Source organism: Rhododendron vialii, chromosome 7a (assembly GCF_030253575.1).
Source record: "Rhododendron vialii isolate Sample 1 chromosome 7a, ASM3025357v1".
Classification (NCBI taxonomy): domain Eukaryota; kingdom Viridiplantae; phylum Streptophyta; class Magnoliopsida; order Ericales; family Ericaceae; genus Rhododendron; species Rhododendron vialii.
The window spans coordinates 2,283,662-2,305,085 of record NC_080563.1 but is presented as its reverse complement, the minus strand read 5'-3'; the positions used below and the strand labels follow the sequence as shown (position 1 = coordinate 2,305,085).

The 21,424-nt window shown below is 40.0% G+C and overlaps 2 protein-coding genes across 4 annotated transcripts; both read left to right on the top strand.

The window, feature by feature from the left end:
• Positions 1–86: 86 nt before the first annotated feature.
• LOC131332262 (phospholipase D gamma 1-like) lies at positions 87–7,690 on the top strand. Its single transcript, XM_058366389.1, has 10 exons — positions 87–2,320; positions 3,025–3,141; positions 3,477–3,671; positions 4,049–4,297; positions 4,410–4,478; positions 4,564–4,711; positions 5,370–5,518; positions 5,733–5,912; positions 6,180–6,377; positions 7,114–7,690. The coding sequence occupies exons 1-10, from the start codon at positions 602–604 to the stop codon at positions 7,405–7,407; spliced, it is 3,318 nt and encodes a 1,105-aa protein (XP_058222372.1). The 5' UTR covers positions 87–601; the 3' UTR covers positions 7,408–7,690.
• Positions 7,691–9,670: 1,980 nt separating this feature from the next.
• Positions 9,671–17,522, top strand: LOC131332440 (phospholipase D gamma 1-like). 3 transcript variants are annotated; one of them, XM_058366659.1, is made up of 10 exons: positions 9,675–11,719; positions 12,388–12,504; positions 12,843–13,037; positions 13,395–13,643; positions 13,759–13,827; positions 13,902–14,049; positions 14,744–14,892; positions 15,131–15,310; positions 15,584–15,781; positions 16,539–17,522. In XM_058366659.1, the coding sequence occupies exons 1-10, from the start codon at positions 10,031–10,033 to the stop codon at positions 16,830–16,832; spliced, it is 3,288 nt and encodes a 1,095-aa protein (XP_058222642.1). In that variant the 5' UTR covers positions 9,675–10,030; the 3' UTR covers positions 16,833–17,522. The 3 variants fall into 3 exon arrangements, with proteins under 3 accessions (XP_058222644.1, XP_058222643.1, XP_058222642.1); XM_058366660.1 differs by lacking the exon at positions 12,388–12,504 and having other exon boundaries at positions 9,674–11,719; XM_058366661.1 differs by lacking the exons at positions 15,584–15,781; positions 16,539–17,522 and having other exon boundaries at positions 9,671–11,719; positions 14,974–15,154.
• The last annotated feature ends 3,902 nt before the right edge of the window (positions 17,523–21,424 follow it).

The following is a 21,424-nucleotide window of genomic DNA, read 5'->3' as shown; positions in this document are numbered from 1 at the left end:
TTCATGATGCCAGCGAATGACACGTGGCAAACGGAATTATCAGCCATATGACTTTAACAGCTCTTCCCTTTCGTATTGAGTTGAAATTTGGGAAATTACGTTTCTCACGTCACCACCCAATAAAGAAAGGACTCCAGACCCATCTCCCTCTACTTTTACACGCCCAAGATTTCCCGGGACCCTCTCTCTCTCCATTTTCTTGATCATCTTTCCTGATTCGCGGGTTATTGAATCTATCACCTTCAAAAAAATTCATCCTGTGAAGGCTCTCTCTCTCGTTAGCTTCTCATGATTCAAGCTCAATTTTCCTCTGTTCAATTAAACTGGTAAATAAACCCGTTTGACTTGTTCTCTATCTCCCTCTCTCTGTGTGTGTGAATGTTTTTGTAACCTAATAAAATCTGGGTTGTTGTTAAAAAAAAAAAAAAAAACCCTTTCTGATATCTTCTGTTTGTTGTAAAGAAACCACACCCTTCTGATATCTTCTGTTTGTCGTAGAGAAACCAAATCTGTATTTATCTACCAATTCATATGCATGTTGTAGAACCCAGTACCAATTCATATGCATGCGTAGAACCCTAACACTATAATTGCAAATCATATGGACAATTATAACCAGCCTTCATCCTCATACCCATATGATACTGGCTATGGATACCCTCATGTTCCACCTCCATACCCAATTCCCAATTCTGCACCATACCCACCTTCTGCTTACCCTCCCCCTCCCTCCTCCTATTACAATACTTCTCATTCAGGCCCTCTTTACTATCAATACCCACCACCAAATCTTCCACCCCCAACTTTCCATTCAGGCCCTTTAGACTATAGCTATCCCCCACCTTCACATTCTTCCCCACAGCATCCTTGTCCACCATACCAAACATACCCGCCTCCCCAAACAGCCATTCCCTCAAGTCAACCAAGCTTCCAACGCCAGGGTGGTTTCCAATATGATTCACCCCACCACCATCATCAACCCTATCTGCCGTCAGAAAGCTACTCTAATGTTCCGTCTCGTGCCAGTAGTTTCTCCAGCCAACACCGCCAGGATAGTATGTCATCCGTTGCAAGTGGGTATACAAGTGGGTATAGTGATAATTATGATAATTCCGGGGAGAAGACCCACATGTACCCCCCCATTGACGATTTATTATCTAATGTCCACATATCGGATAATGCCGGATCTGTTGCTGCATCGCCTCCAGCACCGGCAGCTCCTTCAGTGTCAAATTCTTTATTGCATTCTCAAAGTGCGAAGTACGAAACCCAAGGGAATTTGTACGGGAATTTCAATACTTCATTTTCGGGTAAATGGGATGCATCTCATTCGGGTCCGATGGATTCCCCTTCTCATCCTACTTTATCCCATTCAAGCTCATTTCTTGATTCCCCACATAGTCAAAGTTTGCAGGTTGTGCCATTTTCAACTTCTAAGGGGTCCTTAAAAGTTTTGCTCTTACATGGGAACTTAGATATTATGGTGTACGAGGCCAAGAACCTTCCAAACATGGACATGTTCCATAAAACTATAGGAGATATGTTTGGCAAATTACCGGGGAATGTGAGCAGCAAAATTGAAGGGACCATGAATCATAGGATCACTAGTGATCCTTATGTCTCCATTTCCATTTCGAGTGCTGTGATTGGGAGGACTTATGTGATTAGTAATAGTGAAGACCCTGTTTGGATGCAACGGTTTTACGTTCCCGTTGCACATTCTGCGGCTGAAGTGCACTTTCTTGTTAAAGACAGTGATGTTGTAGGGTCACAGCTTATGGGAGTTGTGGCGATTCCAGTGGAACAAATATACTCGGGGGCAAAAGTCCAGGGACTCTATCCGATTCTTACTGGCAATGGGAAGCCCTGTAAGCCTGGAGCTGTTTTGAGTCTCTCAATTCAGTACACACCAATAGATATTGATAACTGGGGCATTTATCGTTATGGTGTTGGAGCTGGTCCTGATTATTTTGGGGTTCCTGGCACATATTTCCCCCTTAGGAGAGGTGGAACAGTTACTCTTTATCAAGACGCACATGTACCAGATGATTTCGTTCCTAATTTAGAGCTTGACCGTGGGATGCACTACGTTCAAGGAAAGTGCTGGCGCGACATTTTTGATGCAATACGCCAGGCACGGCGTTTGGTTTATATTACTGGTTGGTCAGTATGGCACCAAGTAAGACTGGTTAGGGATGCAGATAATGCAGCAGTTTACACTCTGGGAGATCTTTTGAAGTCAAAGTCACAGGAAGGAGTGAGAGTGCTACTGCTTGTGTGGGATGACCCTACTTCAAGGAGCATCCTGGGCTACAAAACAGTAAGTAATTTATGCTGTATCCAATTACAAGATCAAGTTGTTATAGCATAAGGTCATTTAGGGTCAGTGGTATGTGATGTGTTTGTTGTATTTTTTTGGTGTGTCAAAGCTAGAACAGCATAAACAGGAGGTGCAATTTGTATCTAAAGTGAAAACACACACAACCCATGAATTAGGTTTTTTGCCTAGTTTGTTACTCAAGACTCATTCAAATTAGCTTCCTCAAACATTGATTAGTAGATTGTAATGTATGGTACATTTGAGACTCTGAGTTGATTTCTCTTTTGGCTTCCCCTATGCATATAGCGAAGGCAATCGTCGAATTGGTGATATAATAAGTACTGTGGAGCAAAACACATTTTAATCAAAACTTTATCAAGTTGGTTTCAACTATTTTATGTTGAGACTGTATCACTGGACTAATCAACAGCTGCTAAATTCTTATAGGCCTAATAACAGAGCTTTTGGTTTGAGTTGACATCATGACAGATACACGCAGCATCCTTTGTCTGCAATGATTCTTGTGTACATTCTGTTCTCTGTTTGGAGTTGTTGGCTTGATCTTGATATGCTTTAATGCGCCTGAATTTGTCAAGGGATCCTGAGTTTCCGATGTTTTCTTTCACGCCACTCCCTGAAATAGAAGTTTGTAATAGTGTCACACAATTATCCTATTTTTTAGCACTAAAACTGGAAATATGCAGGATGGAGTCATGCAAACACATGATGAAGAAACTCGCCGATTTTTCAAGCATTCATCAGTGCAAGTGCTACTTTGTCCCCGCACAGCAGGAAAGAAGCACAGTTGGGTCAAGCAGAGGGTAATATGTGGAAAAAAAAAAATGGCCCATTTTTTTCTTGTTCCTGTTTTTTGTTGTTGGTGTCTTCTTTCATGCTTTACTTTCCCCCAACCCACACCCCCCCCCCCCCCCCCCCCCCCCCCACAGTGATACTTCTATTTTACATCCATCTTTAAGTTCCTTTTGCTGTAAAAATGCTGAATTTGCAAATCATCATTGGATCCTATTTATCTGGTCTCTAATATTTGCATGACCTGTGTGCTAGTATATTTGCTTCAGTCTATCTATCTATGCTTCATCGTACTTTAATTAGAATATTTGGGATTGGACGTATTGTTCTTACTTTTTCTGATCAGGAAGTCGGAACAATCTACACGCACCATCAGAAAACTGTAATTGTGGATGCTGACGCTGGCAATAACAGAAGAAAAATTATAGCTTTTCTTGGGGGACTGGATTTATGTGATGGCCGATATGATACTCCACAGCATCCAATCTTTAGGACACTACATACAGTGCATTCAGATGACTATCACAACCCCACTTACACGGTAAGTCCTTAGTATTTTGTATCAATGTAATTGTGTTGTTCCCACTGGCGGAGCATTTTCAAAACTGTATCAGTCATGTACTCCGATTATGTATATCTCTTTTGTGTCGAGTAAGGAACAAGGACATAGTTGGTAGCCTTCACCACAACATTTTACAATGTGGTAGATGCCTTTCAGCAAATTACCGTTAGTTTTTCGTGTCTCTTTTTTCTTCCTTCTTCTTTTTGGGTGATTGCAGAGGTCTACTTTCTTGAGTGAACATGGTACCACTATGATATCTAGCCAAAGCATGAGGTTGCCATTCTATAATGGTCTTACAATCTTTTCCTGACTGATGAATGTCTTCTTGCATATGTGTAAATGTTATAACCTAATAGGGAAATGTTGCTGGCTGTCCAAGAGAACCATGGCATGACTTGCACTGTAAAATTGATGGTCCGGCTGCATATGATGTTCTGACAAACTTTGAGGAGCGCTGGTTGAAGGCTTCTAAACCCCATGGCATTAAAAAGCTGAAGATGTCTTATGATGATTCTTTACTCAGAATTGATAGGATGCCTGACATAGCTGGGGTGATTGATACTCCTTGCGTAAGTGAGAATGATCCTGAGGGTTGGCATGTCCAGGTAAACTTTCATGCATACATGTCGAACAATTATGTATGTATAAAGCCATCAGTCAGAATTGGACTATTTTGGTTGTCTTGGTGTTTAACAATGTATGGTCATGTATGTGCAGATTTTCCGTTCTATTGATTCAAATTCAGTTAGAAAATTTCCTAATGATCCCAAAGAAGCTATTAGCAAGGTAAGTTAAACTTTTTCATAATTTTTGTTTGTGGCTCACTGGCTCTGGTTATTTGAAATTCATTGATTGATTCATACTCTAACAGAACTTGATGTGTGGGAAGAATGTTCTTATCGACATGAGCATACATACAGCGTATGTAAAGGCTATTCGTGCTGCTCAACATTACATCTATATTGAAAATCAGTATTTCATAGGGTCTTCTTACAATTGGAGCTCCCACAAGGACTTAGGTAAGAAACTTTCATTCTCTTACCTTCAGAGCATGCTCTTCTGATACACAAAGAACAGAATCTTAAGTGAAGGAAATGTACGAAGTACCCTGTCACTTATGACACAACTTGTGTTACGGTGCAAAATTTGTGGTGGACACAATTACGGTTAATGTGTTTCTCATATGCACACTTTGTGATGACAGACATCTATGGCTTATCATCTGTGTTGCATCACTTGTCCTCGTAAACTAGGCTATAAAAGAAGAAAGATGAGCCCTGAATTTGACATGGCTATCTGGCTTACGTTTTGGGACATGAATTGTGCGAAACATAATTGTACCTGCTATATGCTCATTCCCCAAGTTTATAAATGGTATGAGTGGCCAACAGCCATATATGTGAAATGAGAGGTTTCAGATTGGTCCCCCAAGCAATTTGGAGAGACAGAAGAAAAGATGAACTAGGGGCTCGCCCCTGGCCCCTAGCAGTAAACATTTCTATGGGTGGGTGTCTTTTCGGACATGAAGACCATTCACCCATGTTAGACTAGCTGGTTTGCTCAGTTATAGTGTAGTTTGTTCTGGGCCTACTAAAAACTTGAACCCTCATTTTCCTGATCCTTATGCTTGACATTTCTTCATCCGATACTGATTGTGAGCTTATTGCCTTGTTGCAGGTGCAAACAATTTGATTCCCATGGAGATAGCCCTTAAAATTGCTGACAAAATTAGAGCACATGAGAGGTTTTCAGCTTATATTGTTATTCCTATGTGGCCAGAAGGCAATCCAACAGGTGCTGCTACACAAAGGATATTATTTTGGCAGGTAGGGGCCAATTATGACCTCAACTCACTGCATTACACTTGCACATCTTATTATCATCTTTGTACATGTTTCCAAACGTAGCTTCAGATATGGATGGTTTTCTTTTGCTGCTAGAATTGTTCCTACTTTTGGTTTCGGCCAATTATTTTGTTTCCACTCTGCCTTTCGAAATGGCCATTTTAATGTGGAGTTACCATTCTGGCTGATTGTACAGAACAAAACAATGCAAATGATGTATGAAACCATATACAAGGCTTTAGTGGAGGTTGGGCTTGAGGATGCATTCACACCACAAGATTATCTGAATTTCTACTGTCTTGGCAACCGTGAAGTTGTAGGCGATGAAATGTCAGCTTCAAGTGCAGAAAGTTCTGCTCCTGCAAACAGTCCTCAGGTTTCTCTCTCCCCTTGTCCCTAAATTGACATTTTGCTCAGTCATTTCATCACTTGTTCTAATATTCAGAAACGCCAGGTCATAACAGAGGTCTCTTTCAAAAAATATATACTGTCATTATTTCCTTCTACTCTTCATCCACCACCCACACACGTGTACATGAAAGAGAGAAGAATTATCAATAATGGTTGCTCTTGAGTTTAGAGTTATGGCTACATGATGCTTTATCTAGGATGCATTTAATTCATCTGTTTTGTCCTGTTTTAGGCATTGAGCCGGAAATACCGAAGATTCATGATTTATGTTCATTCGAAAGGCATGATAGTGGATGATGAGTTTGTGATATTGGGGTCTGCAAATATAAACCAGCGCTCGATGGAGGGCACCAGAGACACGGAGATTGCAATGGGAGCCTACCAACCTCATCATACTTGGGCAAAAAAATCATCTAATCCACATGGACAGGTAACCATTTAAATACACATTAGTATGAGCTTTTTTCACATTTACTTTAGAGCACATTATTCATGGAAACAAAATTAATCAGTAATTTCTTGTTCACATCATCGAAACAAATTCTTGCATTTTAATGGGAAGGGAAGCTATTACGAGTACAATATGTACTTGAGGTGTCCTTTTTCTGTAGTTTCTAGTACTTACCTGGCTGCCTAGTGCTAGAAAGACCACAGTAATTTAGCTTAACATTAAGAAGAGATACATTTTCTGCTAGAACCTGTCGTTAACTGTTCAACTTTAAAAGCATCATATTATTCACATGAATCTGTAATGAAAGACATTTGAAATGCTGTTATGCATCAGATTTTCTGTTTCTGAAACCATCTTCAAGTGCAAAAAATATAAGGTAGGCATATCAAGTGATTTCATTTTGGGTTCGATATATTTTCTCCTCTCCATTTCTTTTGGGTCTCATAGCTTTCAATGCACAAAATTATCTTTTAGAGCAATGTAATTACAGATAAAGGGGTTGGATAATTGTGAATGAGATGAGAACATAATTGATGATTTGATGTCATTTCTTGGAATTCTGAAAACACTATAAATGGGTTAGAACCCCATGTCAGTTACAAATTACAATAAGCAGCACAAGCTCGTTTAAATCTTCTGTGTGCATCATCCAAGTGCACACACCAAGACTTCGTTTCCTGATTAGCTGCTACGGGGGAAATGTATCCTTTTGCAGATCTACGGATACAGAATGTCTTTGTGGGCAGAGCATCTTGGAACCATTGAGGAATGCTTTACTAGACCCGAAAGTATTGAATGCGTGAGAAAGGTCCGGTCAATGGGTGAGGCAAACTGGAAACAATTCGAATCCGATGAGGTGACAGAGATGAGGGGGCACTTAATGAAGTACCCGGTTGATGTTGATCGGAAAGGCAAGGTGAGGCCGCTTCCTGGATGCGAAACTTTCCCTGATGTCGGTGGACAAATAGTCGGATCATTCCTTGCCATTCAGGAAAACTTAACCATATAAATCCATTTGAATCAGCTGATTCTACTTACCTTCAGTAGCTATTTTTTAACATCCATTAATTAAGAAGGGTAACAATGGATACGAATACCGATTCTCAGTCAATCTAGTGTGAAAAGTGCAGTTTTGAGTACGACTTGTATTTTGCTTCATGGTCATCACCCCCTTTGAAGTTCGTTCCAATCCTGGCGGCCATATGGTAATCGATTTTCTGTGTTGCTAAACTTATACTAGTACCAAGTTGCAATGTACAGTCATTTGTTCCCTTAAGTTTGGTTTCCTTTAATCGTTTGGCCTCTTCTCTGAGTTCTAATCTTTTGGCTTCCCGAAAATTTCGCGCATATTAATATGTGGAAAGTGGTATGTTTTGATGAATGTACTTGGCCATTTTCACTGGATGTGGTCTCCCATTTTTATTTTTATGTGCTTCCGAACCGCAGAAACGCCACGTGGTTGGATATGATACCCAGAAACAATGAGATTGACTATAAAAACACACACACGAGAAGACGTACTTGCAGTGTCATGAACATCTGACTATCGAGCTTTATATTCCAAAGCTCCTCTTCTCCATCTTCCCATCCTCTCAAGTATCTAATGTGTACTCCTACGTAAGTCTCCCAAACCCTTACAAAAAAAAAAAAAAAAAAAAAACCTAATCACTTTTGTTGAATTTACTTTTGTTACCTTATTATTATGTATGCACAAAAGTATGAGATCAATATATTTATCTTTTTGCATGTATATATGATTCTTTTTTTACCCAAAAAAAAAAGTGGAAAAAACGAAGTTGTCCATTGAAGAATCAAGTCATAGAAAGACACCGGTAATGAGATTAAATTATTTCCGGAGGAAAATCCATGATTTTCGCCACTCATTGATTTTCGTTGCTTCTTGTGGGTTCTATCGTGCGTTTATTATAGTAATCTGAATCGTCCATTTTTTTGGACTCATAATGTAGTATCTCCATGCAAAAAAATCAGTTTTGTCAAACATCAGTAGACATATTAAAAATTGAATTTCGGTTTGTATAATGGGCTGTTTGATTCTTTAAAGTCAAACTATTCATGTCCGTTCATTTTACAAACTGAAATACAATTACGGGTCCTACATGATGAACGGTTCTGATTATTGTAATGAATGCACGATGGAGCTCACAAATGGCAATAGTGCTATTGGTTTTCCATTTAAGGTAAAAAGAATTTAATCTATTTAATATCACACAGAATACTAGTAAACCCGCACACTTCTTTTGGACAGCGTCTGATCAATTTACAGGCACATTGGTATGGAAGGATCAATCACCTTCTATGGGTAACAACCTAATTTAAATTCAGAGAAAGCTCCGTATGAACTAGCGATCCCATTGTAATTGTGATACATAATTGATGGCACATGTTCCGAACTTCTTTCTTTTTATTTGAAAAAACACGTTTCATTAAAAGTCATAAAAAATAATTACACCGATTTCATCCGAATAAATAAATAAATAAATAAAAACCTACAAACAAACCATCACATAACATGAAAAGCTGGTGACAAAGGTACAAAATTAGTGACAAGATTCTAGACACGTCTTACCGACTCCAAAGGTTGGGTCACAAGGGGCTAACAATCTACCAATCTAATAGCCCTGGGCCCGGCCTGATTCATGTTCCCAATCAGAGACAAAAATGCAGAACCGATGAAACTAGGGATATTTTATTTTATTTTATCAGCGAAATCAGGGGTAATTACAAACAAGAAAGAAAAACACGGTCGCCGTGGATGGAACTAGGAAAACTAGTGGTTCTGTAGGAAGGCTTGAAAGTCACCAAGAACTAATCTCAACTTCCGTATGAAAGGACGTTTCTCTCCGGCCGAGTAGCTTCGCTGCGTGTTCGTCGTTTGCTTTCAAATTACAACCATTTTTTGGGAAGTGGGAGTTAGACTTCACTTTGTGTCGGATTGGAGAGAACCCATTAATTGTGTGGATTGAAAATAAAGGAAATAGGTATGACTTGGAGAGAGATGAATCGGTGGAGTAAGTGTGTGTGTGTGAGAGAGAGAGAGATTCTCCATCTCACCGACAAGAAAAATATACCAAAAAAAAAAAGAAATTACTGCATGCTAGTATATAGAGCGTATGAACACATCTTTAAAATACAGTTGTATCGGAAGTTGTTCGATGTATGTAAATCCGTGTCCGTCCAATAATTAGGGACGCAACTGTTTTTGGAGTTGTGTTTTAATTACTCTACTTTACCCCCCACAGATCAACTAGCCACTGTGGCTCTACCTGTCATTCAAAGTTAACATTGTTATCCCCAAAGCCAACAACAAAACAACCAAAACAAACTACAACAGACAGACCAAGCTTCAGCAGGAAAGCTAGCCACTACAAAAAAATAACATCTCGAATTCCCCATTCCCAACTGAGATTGAGATTATCCACAGTCCCAGCCACGTTCCTCCCGTAGCAAACACAGGCCTTGTGTTTGTTGTGTTGTAAAGAAACCACAGCTTTCTGGTATGTTCTGTTTGTTGTAGAGAAATTTAGCTACCAATTCATATGCATATTGTAGAATCCTATACCAATTCACATGCATGTGTAGAACCCTAATACTCCTACTATATTGTACATCATATGGACAATCACAACAATCCTTCATCTTCATCCCCATATAACACTGGCTATGGATACCCTCATGTTCCACCTCCATACCCAATTCCCAATTCTGCACCCTACCCACCTTCTGGCTACCCTCCCCCTCCCTCTTCCTCCTCCTATTACAATACTTCTCATTCAGGCCGTCTTTACTATCAATACCCACCACCAAATCTTCCACCCTCACCTTCCCATTCAGGCCCCTTAGACTATAGCTATCCCCCACCTTCACATTCTTCCCCACAACATCCTTATCCACCGTACCAAACTTACCCACCTCCCCAAACAGCAATTCCCTCGAGTCAACCGAGCTTCCAACGCCAGGGTGGTTTCCAATACGGTTCACCCCACCACCATCATCAACCCTTTTCGCCATCAGAAAGCTACTCTAATGCTCCATCTCGCGCCAGTAGTTTCTCCAGCCAACACCATCAAGATAGTAACAATTGTGATAATTACGGGGAGAAGACTCCCATGTACCCACCCATTGATGATTTATTATCTAATGTCCATATATCTGATAATGCCGGATCTGTCCCTGCTTCGCTTCCAGCACCGGCAGCACATTCAGTGTCAAGTTCTCCTATGGTATTGCATAGTCAGAGTGCAAAGTATGAAACCGAAGGGGATTTGTGCGGGAATTACAATACTTCAGTTTCGGGTAAATGGGATGCATCTCATTCGGGTCCTGTTGATTCTCCATCTCATCCTACTTTATCCCATTCAAGCTCATTTCTTGATTCCCCACATAGTCAAAGTTTGCAAGTTGTGCCATTTTCAACTTCTAAAGGGTCGTTAAAAGTTTTGCTCTTACATGGGAATTTAGATATTTGGGTGCATGAGGCCAAGAACCTTCCAAACATGGACATGTTCCATAAAACTTTAGGAGAGATGTTTAGCAAACTACCGGGGAATGTGAGCAGCAAGATTGAAGGGACCATAAATCATAAGATTACTAGCGATCCGTATGTCTCCATTTCCGTTTCGGGTGCTGTGATTGGGAGGACTTATGCAATAAGTAATAGTGAAGACGCTGCTTGGATGCAACAGTTTTATGTTCCCGTTGCACATTATGCTGCTGAAGTGCACTTTCTTGTTAAGAGTGATGTTGTAGGGTCGCAGCTCATGGGAGTTGTGGCGATTCCAGTGGAACAAATATTCTCTGGGGCAAAAGTCCAGGGATTGTATCCTATTCTTAGTAGCAATGGAAAGCCCTGTAAGCCTGGAGCTCTTTTGAGTCTCTCAATTCAGTACATACCAATAGATATTGATAACTCGGGCATTTATCATCATGGTGTTGGAGCTGGTCCTGATTATTTTGGGGTTCCTGGCACATATTTCCCCCTTAGGAGAGGTGGAACAGTTACTCTTTATCAAGACGCGCATGTACCAGATGATTTCTTTCCTAATTTAAACCTTGACCGTGGGATGCACTACGTTCAAGGAAAATGCTGGCACGACATTTTTGATGCAATACGCCAGGCGCGGCGTTTGGTTTATATTACTGGTTGGTCAGTATGGCACCAAGTGAGACTGGTTAGGGATGCCGATGATGCAGCAGTTTACACTCTGGGAGATCTTTTGAAGTCAAAGTCACAGGAAGGAGTGAGAGTGCTACTGCTTGTGTGGGATGACCCTACTTCAAGGAGCATCCTGGGCTACAAAACAGTAAGTAGTTTACGTTGTATCCAATTACAAGGTCAAGTTGTTGTTATTACATACGATCATTTAGGGTCAGTGGTATGTGATTTGTTCGTTGAATTTGTTTTGTGGGTCAAAGCTAGAACAGCATAAAGAGGAGGTTGCAATTTGTATCTTAACTGAAAACACACACAAAACCATGAATTATGTTGGCATAAAGCATGAAAGAAGACCTCAATTGTTAGATTGTAATGTATGGTACATCTGAGACTCGAGTTGATTTCTCTTTTGGCTTCTGCTATGCATGTAGCGAAGGCAATCATCCAATTGGTGATATCATTAGTACTGTGGAGCAAAACACATTTGAACCAAAACTTCATCAAGTTGGTTTTAACTATTTTATTTTGATACCGTATCACTGGACTAATCAACAGCTGCAAAATTCGTACAGGCCTAAGAACTGAGCTGTTGGGTGAGTTGACATCCTGACATATACACGCAGCATTCTTTGTTTATTGTACTCCATTTTTGTCTGCATTCTGTTCTGCAGTTGGAATTGTTGACTGGATCTTGATATTTTAATGCACCTGAATCTGTCAAGGGATCGTGAGTTTAGGTTGTTTTTATTTCACACCACTCCCTGAAAGAACATTTTTGATTATCCTATTTTTTAGCACTAAAACTTGAAAATGCAGGATGGACTCATGCATACCCATGATGAAGAAACTCGCGAATTTTTCAAGCATTCTTCAGTGCATGTGCTACTTTGTCCCCGTGCAGCGGGAAAAAAGCACAGTTGGATTAGGCAAAGGGTAATATGTGAAATAATTGGCCCTTTTTTTTTGTTTTTATGGTGTCTTCTTTCATGCTTTATGCCAAATGCTTTACTTTTTCTCCCTCAGTCATGCTTTACTTTGTCCCCCCGTACAGCAGGAAAAAAGCAGAGTTGGATTAGGCAAAGGGTAATATGTGAAATAATTCCTTTTGCTGTAGAAATGCTGAATTTTGCAAATCATCAATGGATCCTATTTATCTTGTCTCTAATATTCTCATGACCTGTTTGCTAGTACATTTGCTCCAGTCTATGCTTTATCATACTTTCATCAGAATATTTTGGATTGGACGTAATGTCCTTACTCTTTCTGATCAGGAAGTCGGAATAATCTACACACACCATCAGAAAACTGTAATTGTGGATGCTGTCATGGGCAATAATAGAAGAAAAATTATAGCTTTTCTTGGGGGACTGGATTTATGTGATGGCCGATATGATACTCCACAGCATCCTATATTTAGGACACTACATACCGTGCATTCAGATGACTATCACAACCCCACCTACATGGTAAGTCATTAGCGTTTTGTATCAATTTTGTTGTGTTGTTCCCACTGGCAAGCATCTTCAAAACTGTATCAGTCATGTATTCCAATTATGTATATCTCTTTTGTGTCGAGTAAGGAACAAGGCCCTAGTAAGGAACAAGGCCCTAGATGCTGTTCAGAAAATTACCGTTAGTTTTTCGTGTCTCCTTCTTCTTCCTTCTTTTTTTTGGGTGATTGCAGAGGTCTAATTTCTTGAGTGAACACGATAGCTCTATGACACCTAGCCAAAGCATGAGGATGCCATTCTATAATGGTCTTCCAATCTTTTCCTGACCGATGAATGTTTTCTTGTGTATGTGTAAATGTTATAACCGAATAGGGAAATGTTGCTGGCTGTCCAAGAGAACCATGGCATGACTTGCACTGTAAAATTGATGGTCCGGCAGCATATGATGTTCTGACAAACTTTGAGGAGCGCTGGTTGAAGGCTTCTAAACCCCATGGCATAAAAAAGCTGAAGATGTCTTATGATGATTGTTTACTCCGAATAGATAGGATGCCTGACATAGCTGGGGTGATTGATACTCCTTGCGTAAGTGAGAATGATCCTGAGGGTTGGCATGTCCAGGTAAATTTTTATGCATACATATCGAGTAGTAATTATGGATGTATAAAAGCACCAGTCAGAATTGAACTTTTTTGGTTATCTTGGTGTTTAACAATGTATGGTCATGTTTGTGCAGATTTTTCGTTCTATTGATTCAAATTCAGTTAGAAAATTTCCAAATGATCCCAAGGAAGCTATTAGCAAGGCAAGTTAACTTTTTACTGATTTTCTATTGGCTTTGGTTATTTGAAACTCATTAATTGATTGATTCTATAACAGAACTTGATGTGTGGTGAGAATGTTCTTATTGACATGAGCATACATACAGCATATGTAAAGGCTATTCGTGCTGCTCAACATTACATCTATATTGAAAATCAGTATTTCATAGGGTCTTCTTACAATTGGACCTCCAACAAAGACTTAGGTAAGAAACTTTATCTTACGTTCAGAACGTGTTCTTCTGGTACACAACGAACGGAATCTTTGAGGTTTTTTCACAACTTAAATCTGCCATATACAAGTGAAGGAAATGTACGAGGTACCCTGTCACTCATGAAACAGCTTGTGTTTGGGTGCAAAATTTGTAGTGGACACAATTACTGTTAATGTGTTTCTTATATGCACACTTTATGACGACCGACATCTATAGATTATCGTCTATGTTTTGTTTTGTTTTGCTTGGCTGCTTATCATCTATGTTGCATGACATGCCCTAGTAAACTAGACTGAAAAAAGAAGAAGAAAGATCATCCCTGAGTTTGACATGGCTGTCTGGCTTACGTTTTGGGACATGAATTGTGTGAAACATAATTGTAACCACCATATGTCGATTCCCCAAGTTTATAAATGGTACGAGTGGCAACCAGCCATTTAAGGAGAGACAGAAGAGAAGATGACCAAGGGGCTGCCCCTTAACAGTGAACATTTCTGTGGGTGGGTGTCTTTTCAGACATGAAGACCATCCAGGCATCCACCCATATTAGACTGGATGGTTTGCTCAGTTATAGTGTAGTTTGTTCTGGGCCTGCTAAAAAGTTAAACCTTCATCTGGTTTCCTGAGCCTTATGCTTGATGTTTCGTCATCTAATACTGATAGTGAGTGCATTGCCTTGTTGCAGGTGCAAACAATTTGATTCCCATGGAGATAGCCCTTAAAATTGCTGACAAAATTAGAGCACATGAGAGGTTTTCAGTTTACATCGTTATTCCTATGTGGCCAGAAGGCAACCCAACAGGTGCTGCTACACAAAGGATATTATTTTGGCAGGTAGGGGCCAATTATGACCTCAACTCACTGCATTACACTTGCGCATCTTATTCTCATCTGTGTACATGTTTCCAAACGTAGGTTCAGATATGGATGGTTTTCTTGTGCTGCTAGAATGGTTCCTACTTTTGGTTTCAGCCGATTATTTTGTTTCCAGTGGGAAATTATAAGATTCTAGTACTCTGTCTTTCAAACGGGCCATTTTAATGTGGAGTTACCATTCTGGCTGATTGTACAGCACAAAACAATGCAAATGATGTATGAGACCACATACAAGGCTTTAGTGGAGGTTGGGCTTGAGGATGCATTCACACCACAAGATTATCTGAACTTCTACTGTCTTGGCAACCGTGAAGTTGTAGGCAATGAGTTTTCAGCTTCAAGTGCAGAAAGTTCTGCTCCTGCAAACAGTCCTCAGGTCTCTCTCTCTCTCCCCTTGTCCCCAAGTTAACATTTCGCTTAGCCATTTCATCACTTGTTCTAATATTCGGATACACCATTTCATAACAGAGGTCTCTTTCAAAATATACATCATTATCTCCATCCACTCTTCATTTAGTTTCTTTCCCACACACACGTGTACACGAAAGAGAAGAAATATAGAGTATGGTTTCTCTTGTGTTTAGAGTTATGGCTACATTATGCTTTATCTAGGATGCATTTAATTGATCCGTTTTGTCCTGTTTTATAGGCTTTGAGCCGGAAAAACCGAAGATTCATGATTTATGTTCATTCAAAAGGCATGATAGTGGATGATGAGTTTGTGATATTGGGGTCTGCAAACATCAACCAGCGCTCGATGGAGGGCACCAGAGACACAGAGATTGCAATGGGAGCCTACCAACCTCATCATACTTGGGCAAAAAGTTCATCTAATCCACGTGGACAGGTAACCATTTAAATTAATGTATGAGCTTTACTCATTTATTTTGGAGCACATTATCATGGAAACAAAATGAATCAATAAATTCATGTTCATCCGTTGAAACAAATTCTGGCATCTTAAATGGAAGGGAAACTATTACGAGTACGATATGTCCTTGAAATGTCAGTTTCCACAGTTTCTTAAGAAGAGTACTTACCTGGCTGCCTAGTGCTAGAAAAAGACTGCAGTAGCTTAACAGTAAGAAGTTAAACATTTTCTGCTAGGACCTGTCGTTAACTGTTCAACTCCAAAAGCATCCTATTATTCATATGAATCTGTCATGGAAGACAATTGAAATGCTGTTACGCATCAGATTTTCTGTTTCTAAAACCACCTTCAAGTGCAAAAATTAAGGCAGGCATATAAAGTCATTTCATCTTGGGTTCTTTATATTTTTGTCTCTTCATTTCTTTTGGGTATCATAGCTTTCAAAGCACGAAGTTATCTTTTAGAATAAAGTAATTACGAATGAAGGGTTTTTTTTTTATCATAATAAAGGTGTTGATATTTGTGAAAAATGTGATGAGAACATAAGTGATGAATTGATTTGATTTATTGGAATTCTGAAAATGGTATAAATACGTTAGAACCCCATCTCAGTTACAATAAGGAGCACGCAATAAGCAGCACGAGCTCGTTTCAATTTTCTGTGCGCCTTATCCAAATGCACACAAGACTCGTTTCCTGACTAGCTGCTGTGGGGGAATGTATGCTTTTGCAGATCTATGGATACAGAATGTCTTTGTGGTCAGAGCATCTTGGAACCATTGAGGAATGCTTTACTAGACCCGAAAGTATTGAATGCGTGAGAAAGGTCAGGTCAATGGGTGAGGCAAACTGGAAACAGTTCGAATCCGATGAGGTGACAGAGATGAGGGGGCACTTACTGAAGTACCCGGTTGAAGTTGATCGAAGAGGCAAGGTGAGGCCGCTTCCTGGATGCGAAACATTCCCAGATGTCGGTGGACAAATAGTCGGGTCATTCCTTGCCATTCAAGAAAACTTAACCATATGAATCCATATGAATCAGCTGATTCATTTGCTCTATTTTCTCGAACAGAAGAGAACATCCATTAATTATGGGTAAAATGGATACAGATTCTCAGTCAATCAGGTGCGAAAAGTGCAGTTTTGAGTACAACTTGTTTTACTTCACGGTCACCACCCCCTTTGAAGTTGGGTCTAATCCTGGCGGCGATATGGTAATCGGTAGACTAAGGGCACGAAAAAAAAAGAGCCTGTCCCGGTGGCCATATGGTAATCGATTTTCTGCGTCGCTAAACTTATAGGACCAAGTTGCTCTGTATAGTCATTTGTTCCCTTAAGTTTGGTTTCCATAAATCGTTTGGCCTTGTTCTCTGAGTTCTGGGAAATTTTTGGGCACGGGAAGGGTATTGCCACGTGGTGCCCGGCACCCGTCCGAGCCGTCCAAAACACTTTTTGGACGGCTCGGATTTGAGGGACTGTTTTGGACAGCTCGGACGGAGTGCCACACGGCCCAGGCACCACGTGGCAATACCCTCTCGGCACCCAAAAATTTCTCATGAGTTCTAATCTTTTGAGGAGTAAATATATGTAACAGTTGTCTTATTACTCGCTTGTTTTTACAAGCGAGTATTCACATCAATTCCTTTTGTTGTTTTTTTTACCAACGATAAAATCCCATTTATATATAATATGAAAACAGTACAGTCATATTCACTTAGCATCTAGTATAGCCACATCAGTTCATTGTACCTCGACTAATTTCAAAACTGTAATAGAAGATTGTAGGCACCCCAATCTGAATCTCCCAATTGATTTATTTCGTTTTTCTGTTTCTTGTTTCCCCGATGATGAATTAGATCGAAAACAGTCTTGAGAATGAAATGGTTTGAGTTTGGAGTAAGTGGAGCCTATCCTAAACCCTAAGTCAAAACCCTGACCTCAGGTTTGACCATCGTGCGTTGAACTGGAACTCACGCGCGGTGATCCATCTGCCATGGTGTTGGTCAAAGTCAAAACTTTGACTATTGACCAGCGCGCGAGTTGGTCTACCCTCGCGCGTCAAACTGACTCCCACGCGCGCTAGTCAACACATGTCACTTTCACCTTTTTTCAGCTGGATTTTTGTGATAATCAGGGGTTTACTGACCTGTGGAACCCCGTTTTCGTCGTCTGAACAGCGTTTTGCATGTGCATGGGTTGCACCACCCTCACAACCACTCTCATCACCTTGTTAGCCTATTTCTCCACCAAGGAAGGCTGGCCACCCCTTGTTGGCTGGTTGCTAAGCCTAGTTTTCCACCCACCTTGCACCTCTCTTGCCCTATAAATACCCCATTACTCTTCCATTACAAGGGTTACAAAAAATTAAGCAAAAAGACTACACAACTCCTAATACTCCTGCTATCTCATCGTTCTTGCTATCTTCATACACTCATTTCACAAGCTCTACCACCTCGTCCAATCCATTTCTAGATCACTCAAGCAAAGATATAAATACCTTGCTGTTAACTATTTTGATCCCAGAGGGGGGCTGACAGGGCCAAGATTGGTAATCAATACCAATCCTGGCCCTAAGGTCAGTAGAGTTACAAGAATCGTGCACTGGTTTTCCCACGCACACTGGACTCACTCCCGTGCGCGCTTGTCATGAGCAATGCGCGACAGTCCACCTGGGGATGGGAATGCTAGTTACTTCCAGTTTTATTTTGTTATATAAGATCACTGTGATATACGATAAAACCAAACTCATTGCCCTGCATGTTAAAATCCATAGCTTAGCTTAAATTGCTTATTTATTTGGTTTGGAATGCCCCTGAGTTACTTCTGAATATGTCTCAGAGCCCAGGCATGCAAAGCAATCCTTGGAAGTCCAGTCATGACCCACGCGCGCTTGTTCCAGTGTCACGCGCGCTGGTTTGACTACTTCCAGTGGTTGCCCTTGCATGGGCAACTTGTTCTATGGCCTTTGTTTTAATTCCCCCACCGTTTAGGGATTGTATTTCAAAGTTATTCATTTCTGTTTGTAATTAATAATCATTTCTAGTACCTATAAACTGCTTGGTTTGCCCCTTGGATGAGCACTGGTCATTCCAGAGCCCAAGAGGGAATAAAACTCAACCTGTTAGTAGGATGTCAACTCGCGCACGATTGTATGGGTTTAGCGCGCGATGGTTGACTTGCACGCACATAGATCCATGCATGCAAGTTGGCTATGGCCTGTGTCAAATTCATACAAAGGCACATTGTTTTGGTATCCAGTTGCAGTTTTGGATTTTATCTCATTTATTTTTCAATATTTCATTCATCCATGCTATTCCAATCATATCCTATCAAATGTTACAGTTTTAAATCCCCAATTAACTGTTTCCCCGCCCTAATTGGCTAAAAATTGATTAATAAAAGAAGAATCGCAAATATTTTTTCAAAATGTCTAAGCAGAGACCAATCTCCAGATTGGGCGAGAGAGGTGCCTTAAAACCCTTCCCCTCTCGTAATCTGGCTCCCGAACCCAGATATGGTTATAACAGACTGGTTCCTTTACTTTTTTAAATCAAACAGCGCGGCAGGTGCTTCAAAATACGATTCCTTGGGTGTCGGACCTTTAAACCCGAGTGGCGACTCTATATTCTGAGCGCTTGCCATCCGCGCTCGCGCTCCCTCGATCCGAGCCCTTACTTTGGAATCCTGAAATTCCAAGGGTATGCTGCCCACAAAGATAAAACAAATCTCCAGCAATCCTGATTTTTTTTTTTAATGACAATGAAAGTCAAACTTGTAATTTCCGGGCAACTCTGCAGTATTGCGTTGATATAAATACTTGAAGTTAGGGGTGTAAACAAGCCGAGCTGTGTAGTGATTGAGCTTGGCTCGCTTACTAAACGAGCTTAAAATTGTAGAATAGCCGAGCCTTTAACAAGCCTAGGCCAGTTATATACTAAACGAGCCTCTATAAAGTCATATTCACTTAGCATCTAGTATAGCCACATCAGTTCATTGTACCTCGACTAATTTCAAAACTGTAATAGAAGACAAATCTCCAGCAATCCTGATTTTTTTTTTTAATGATAATAAAAGTCGAACTTGTAATTTCCGGGCGACTCTGCAATAATGTGTTGATATATATACTTGAAGTTAGGGGTGTAAACGAGCCGAGCTGTGTGGTGTTTTAGCTTGGCTTACTTACTAAACGAGCTTAAAATTGTAGACAAGTCGAGTCTTTAACGAGCCAAAGCCAGTTATATACTAAACGAGCCTCTATAAACAAGTTGAGCATATACTCCTACATATGAGTCAACCTTTTTTATTCGAACCGAGTTTTAGAGTGTTGAATTATGCTAATTTAGGTCTCATTCCATCAAGATTCTTATTTTTTAAGTAAGTATTTTTTTCTCATTTTATGAAACAGATCATTTTCTCACAATACATTATTTTTAATTTAAAAAATAAATACTTTTTTGGCTTATTGAAACAGGGCCTTAATACACGAGCCTAAATCTTGAGTCCAGTTGTTCTCAAGCAGCTCGGTCCGGTTGTGGTCATAATTGTAGTCCCATGAACACCTGACCATCGAGCTTTATCTACCAATCATATGAATTGGATTGTGTAGCAAAACTTGAATGTGGGACCAAATTCTATGCCCCATCCACTGCGAGAGAGCATGGAATTGGACCAATCTTCATCATATGCCGTACACGTGGACCACCAAACTTGTGTGATCCAGGCTGTCCCAACAGTTCATGGGCCACACCAGACATTGGCCTTCCAGTTGACCCCACCAATTTCCCCTTTGTTGGTTCGATGTGGACCCTACCTTTTATTGGGACAAAAGGTTTTTTGTTTTTATTTTATTTTAAATTTTTTTTTTTTTTTCCTAATCTGCTTTTATGTACTCCAGTTTAGCAGTGGACAGCGGACGACTGCACCATTTTGGAGTCGTTTTGATGATTGAAATCCTTCGCGTTGTAGAGTGTAAAAAGGCTTTATAGTATCAAGTTAATCGAATACAGTCTAATACGTAGTATTTTAATCATGCATATAGTTTGAAAAAGAATTAGATGGGCACACTTGAAAAGTAAAAATTAGCGGAAGATTATGATCACGCCAAAATGGATTCGAAAATAGCCGAATTACATGGGGTTCGTTTTCACTACCAAACTGCAGAAAAGCCCTCGCCTTTTATTAAGTTGGGGATACTCCAAAATTTCATTCCTTCATTAATTATTGTTTTGAGGTTTTTGGTCACACTGTCACAATGGGTAGGGAATAACTCCATGCAAAAAACTGTGTAAACATTATCACCTGGACAATTTCTTCACTGACAATTCTAAACATCGAATCGATAACAAGGGCTCTTATGGTCTTATTATTTGCTTATATATGTACTTAGGCCGCGTTCTGCTAATAAAAATGAGTAATTATTGGGAGAGAATAATAACACGTCTCGTAAAACGAAAAATAGTACTTAAAAATAAGAATTTTAGCGAAACGCAGAGAAGAAAATTGGCTTACAGAGTTACAGACTACAACAATTGTGTAAATGAGAAAATTTGATAATTTTTTCCTTCACTTATTTGCGTATGTCTGACAATAATTAAATAAATAATGCACAATAAACGAGGG

Excerpts from the sequence above, each read along its gene's own strand:
- LOC131332262 (XM_058366389.1), top strand. The coding sequence starts at position 602 with ATGGACAATTATAACCAGCCTTCATCCTCATACCCATATGATACTGGC. Across the intron at positions 4,479-4,563 it reads CCAAAGAAGCTATTAGCAAG|AACTTGATGTGTGGGAAGAA; the intron begins GTAAGTTAAACT and ends ATACTCTAACAG. Across the intron at positions 5,519-5,732 it reads AAAGGATATTATTTTGGCAG|AACAAAACAATGCAAATGAT; the intron begins GTAGGGGCCAAT and ends CTGATTGTACAG.
- LOC131332440 (XM_058366659.1), top strand. The coding sequence starts at position 10,031 with ATGGACAATCACAACAATCCTTCATCTTCATCCCCATATAACACTGGC. Across the intron at positions 11,720-12,387 it reads GCATCCTGGGCTACAAAACA|GATGGACTCATGCATACCCA; the intron begins GTAAGTAGTTTA and ends TTGAAAATGCAG. Across the intron at positions 12,505-12,842 it reads ACAGTTGGATTAGGCAAAGG|GAAGTCGGAATAATCTACAC; the intron begins GTAATATGTGAA and ends CTTTCTGATCAG.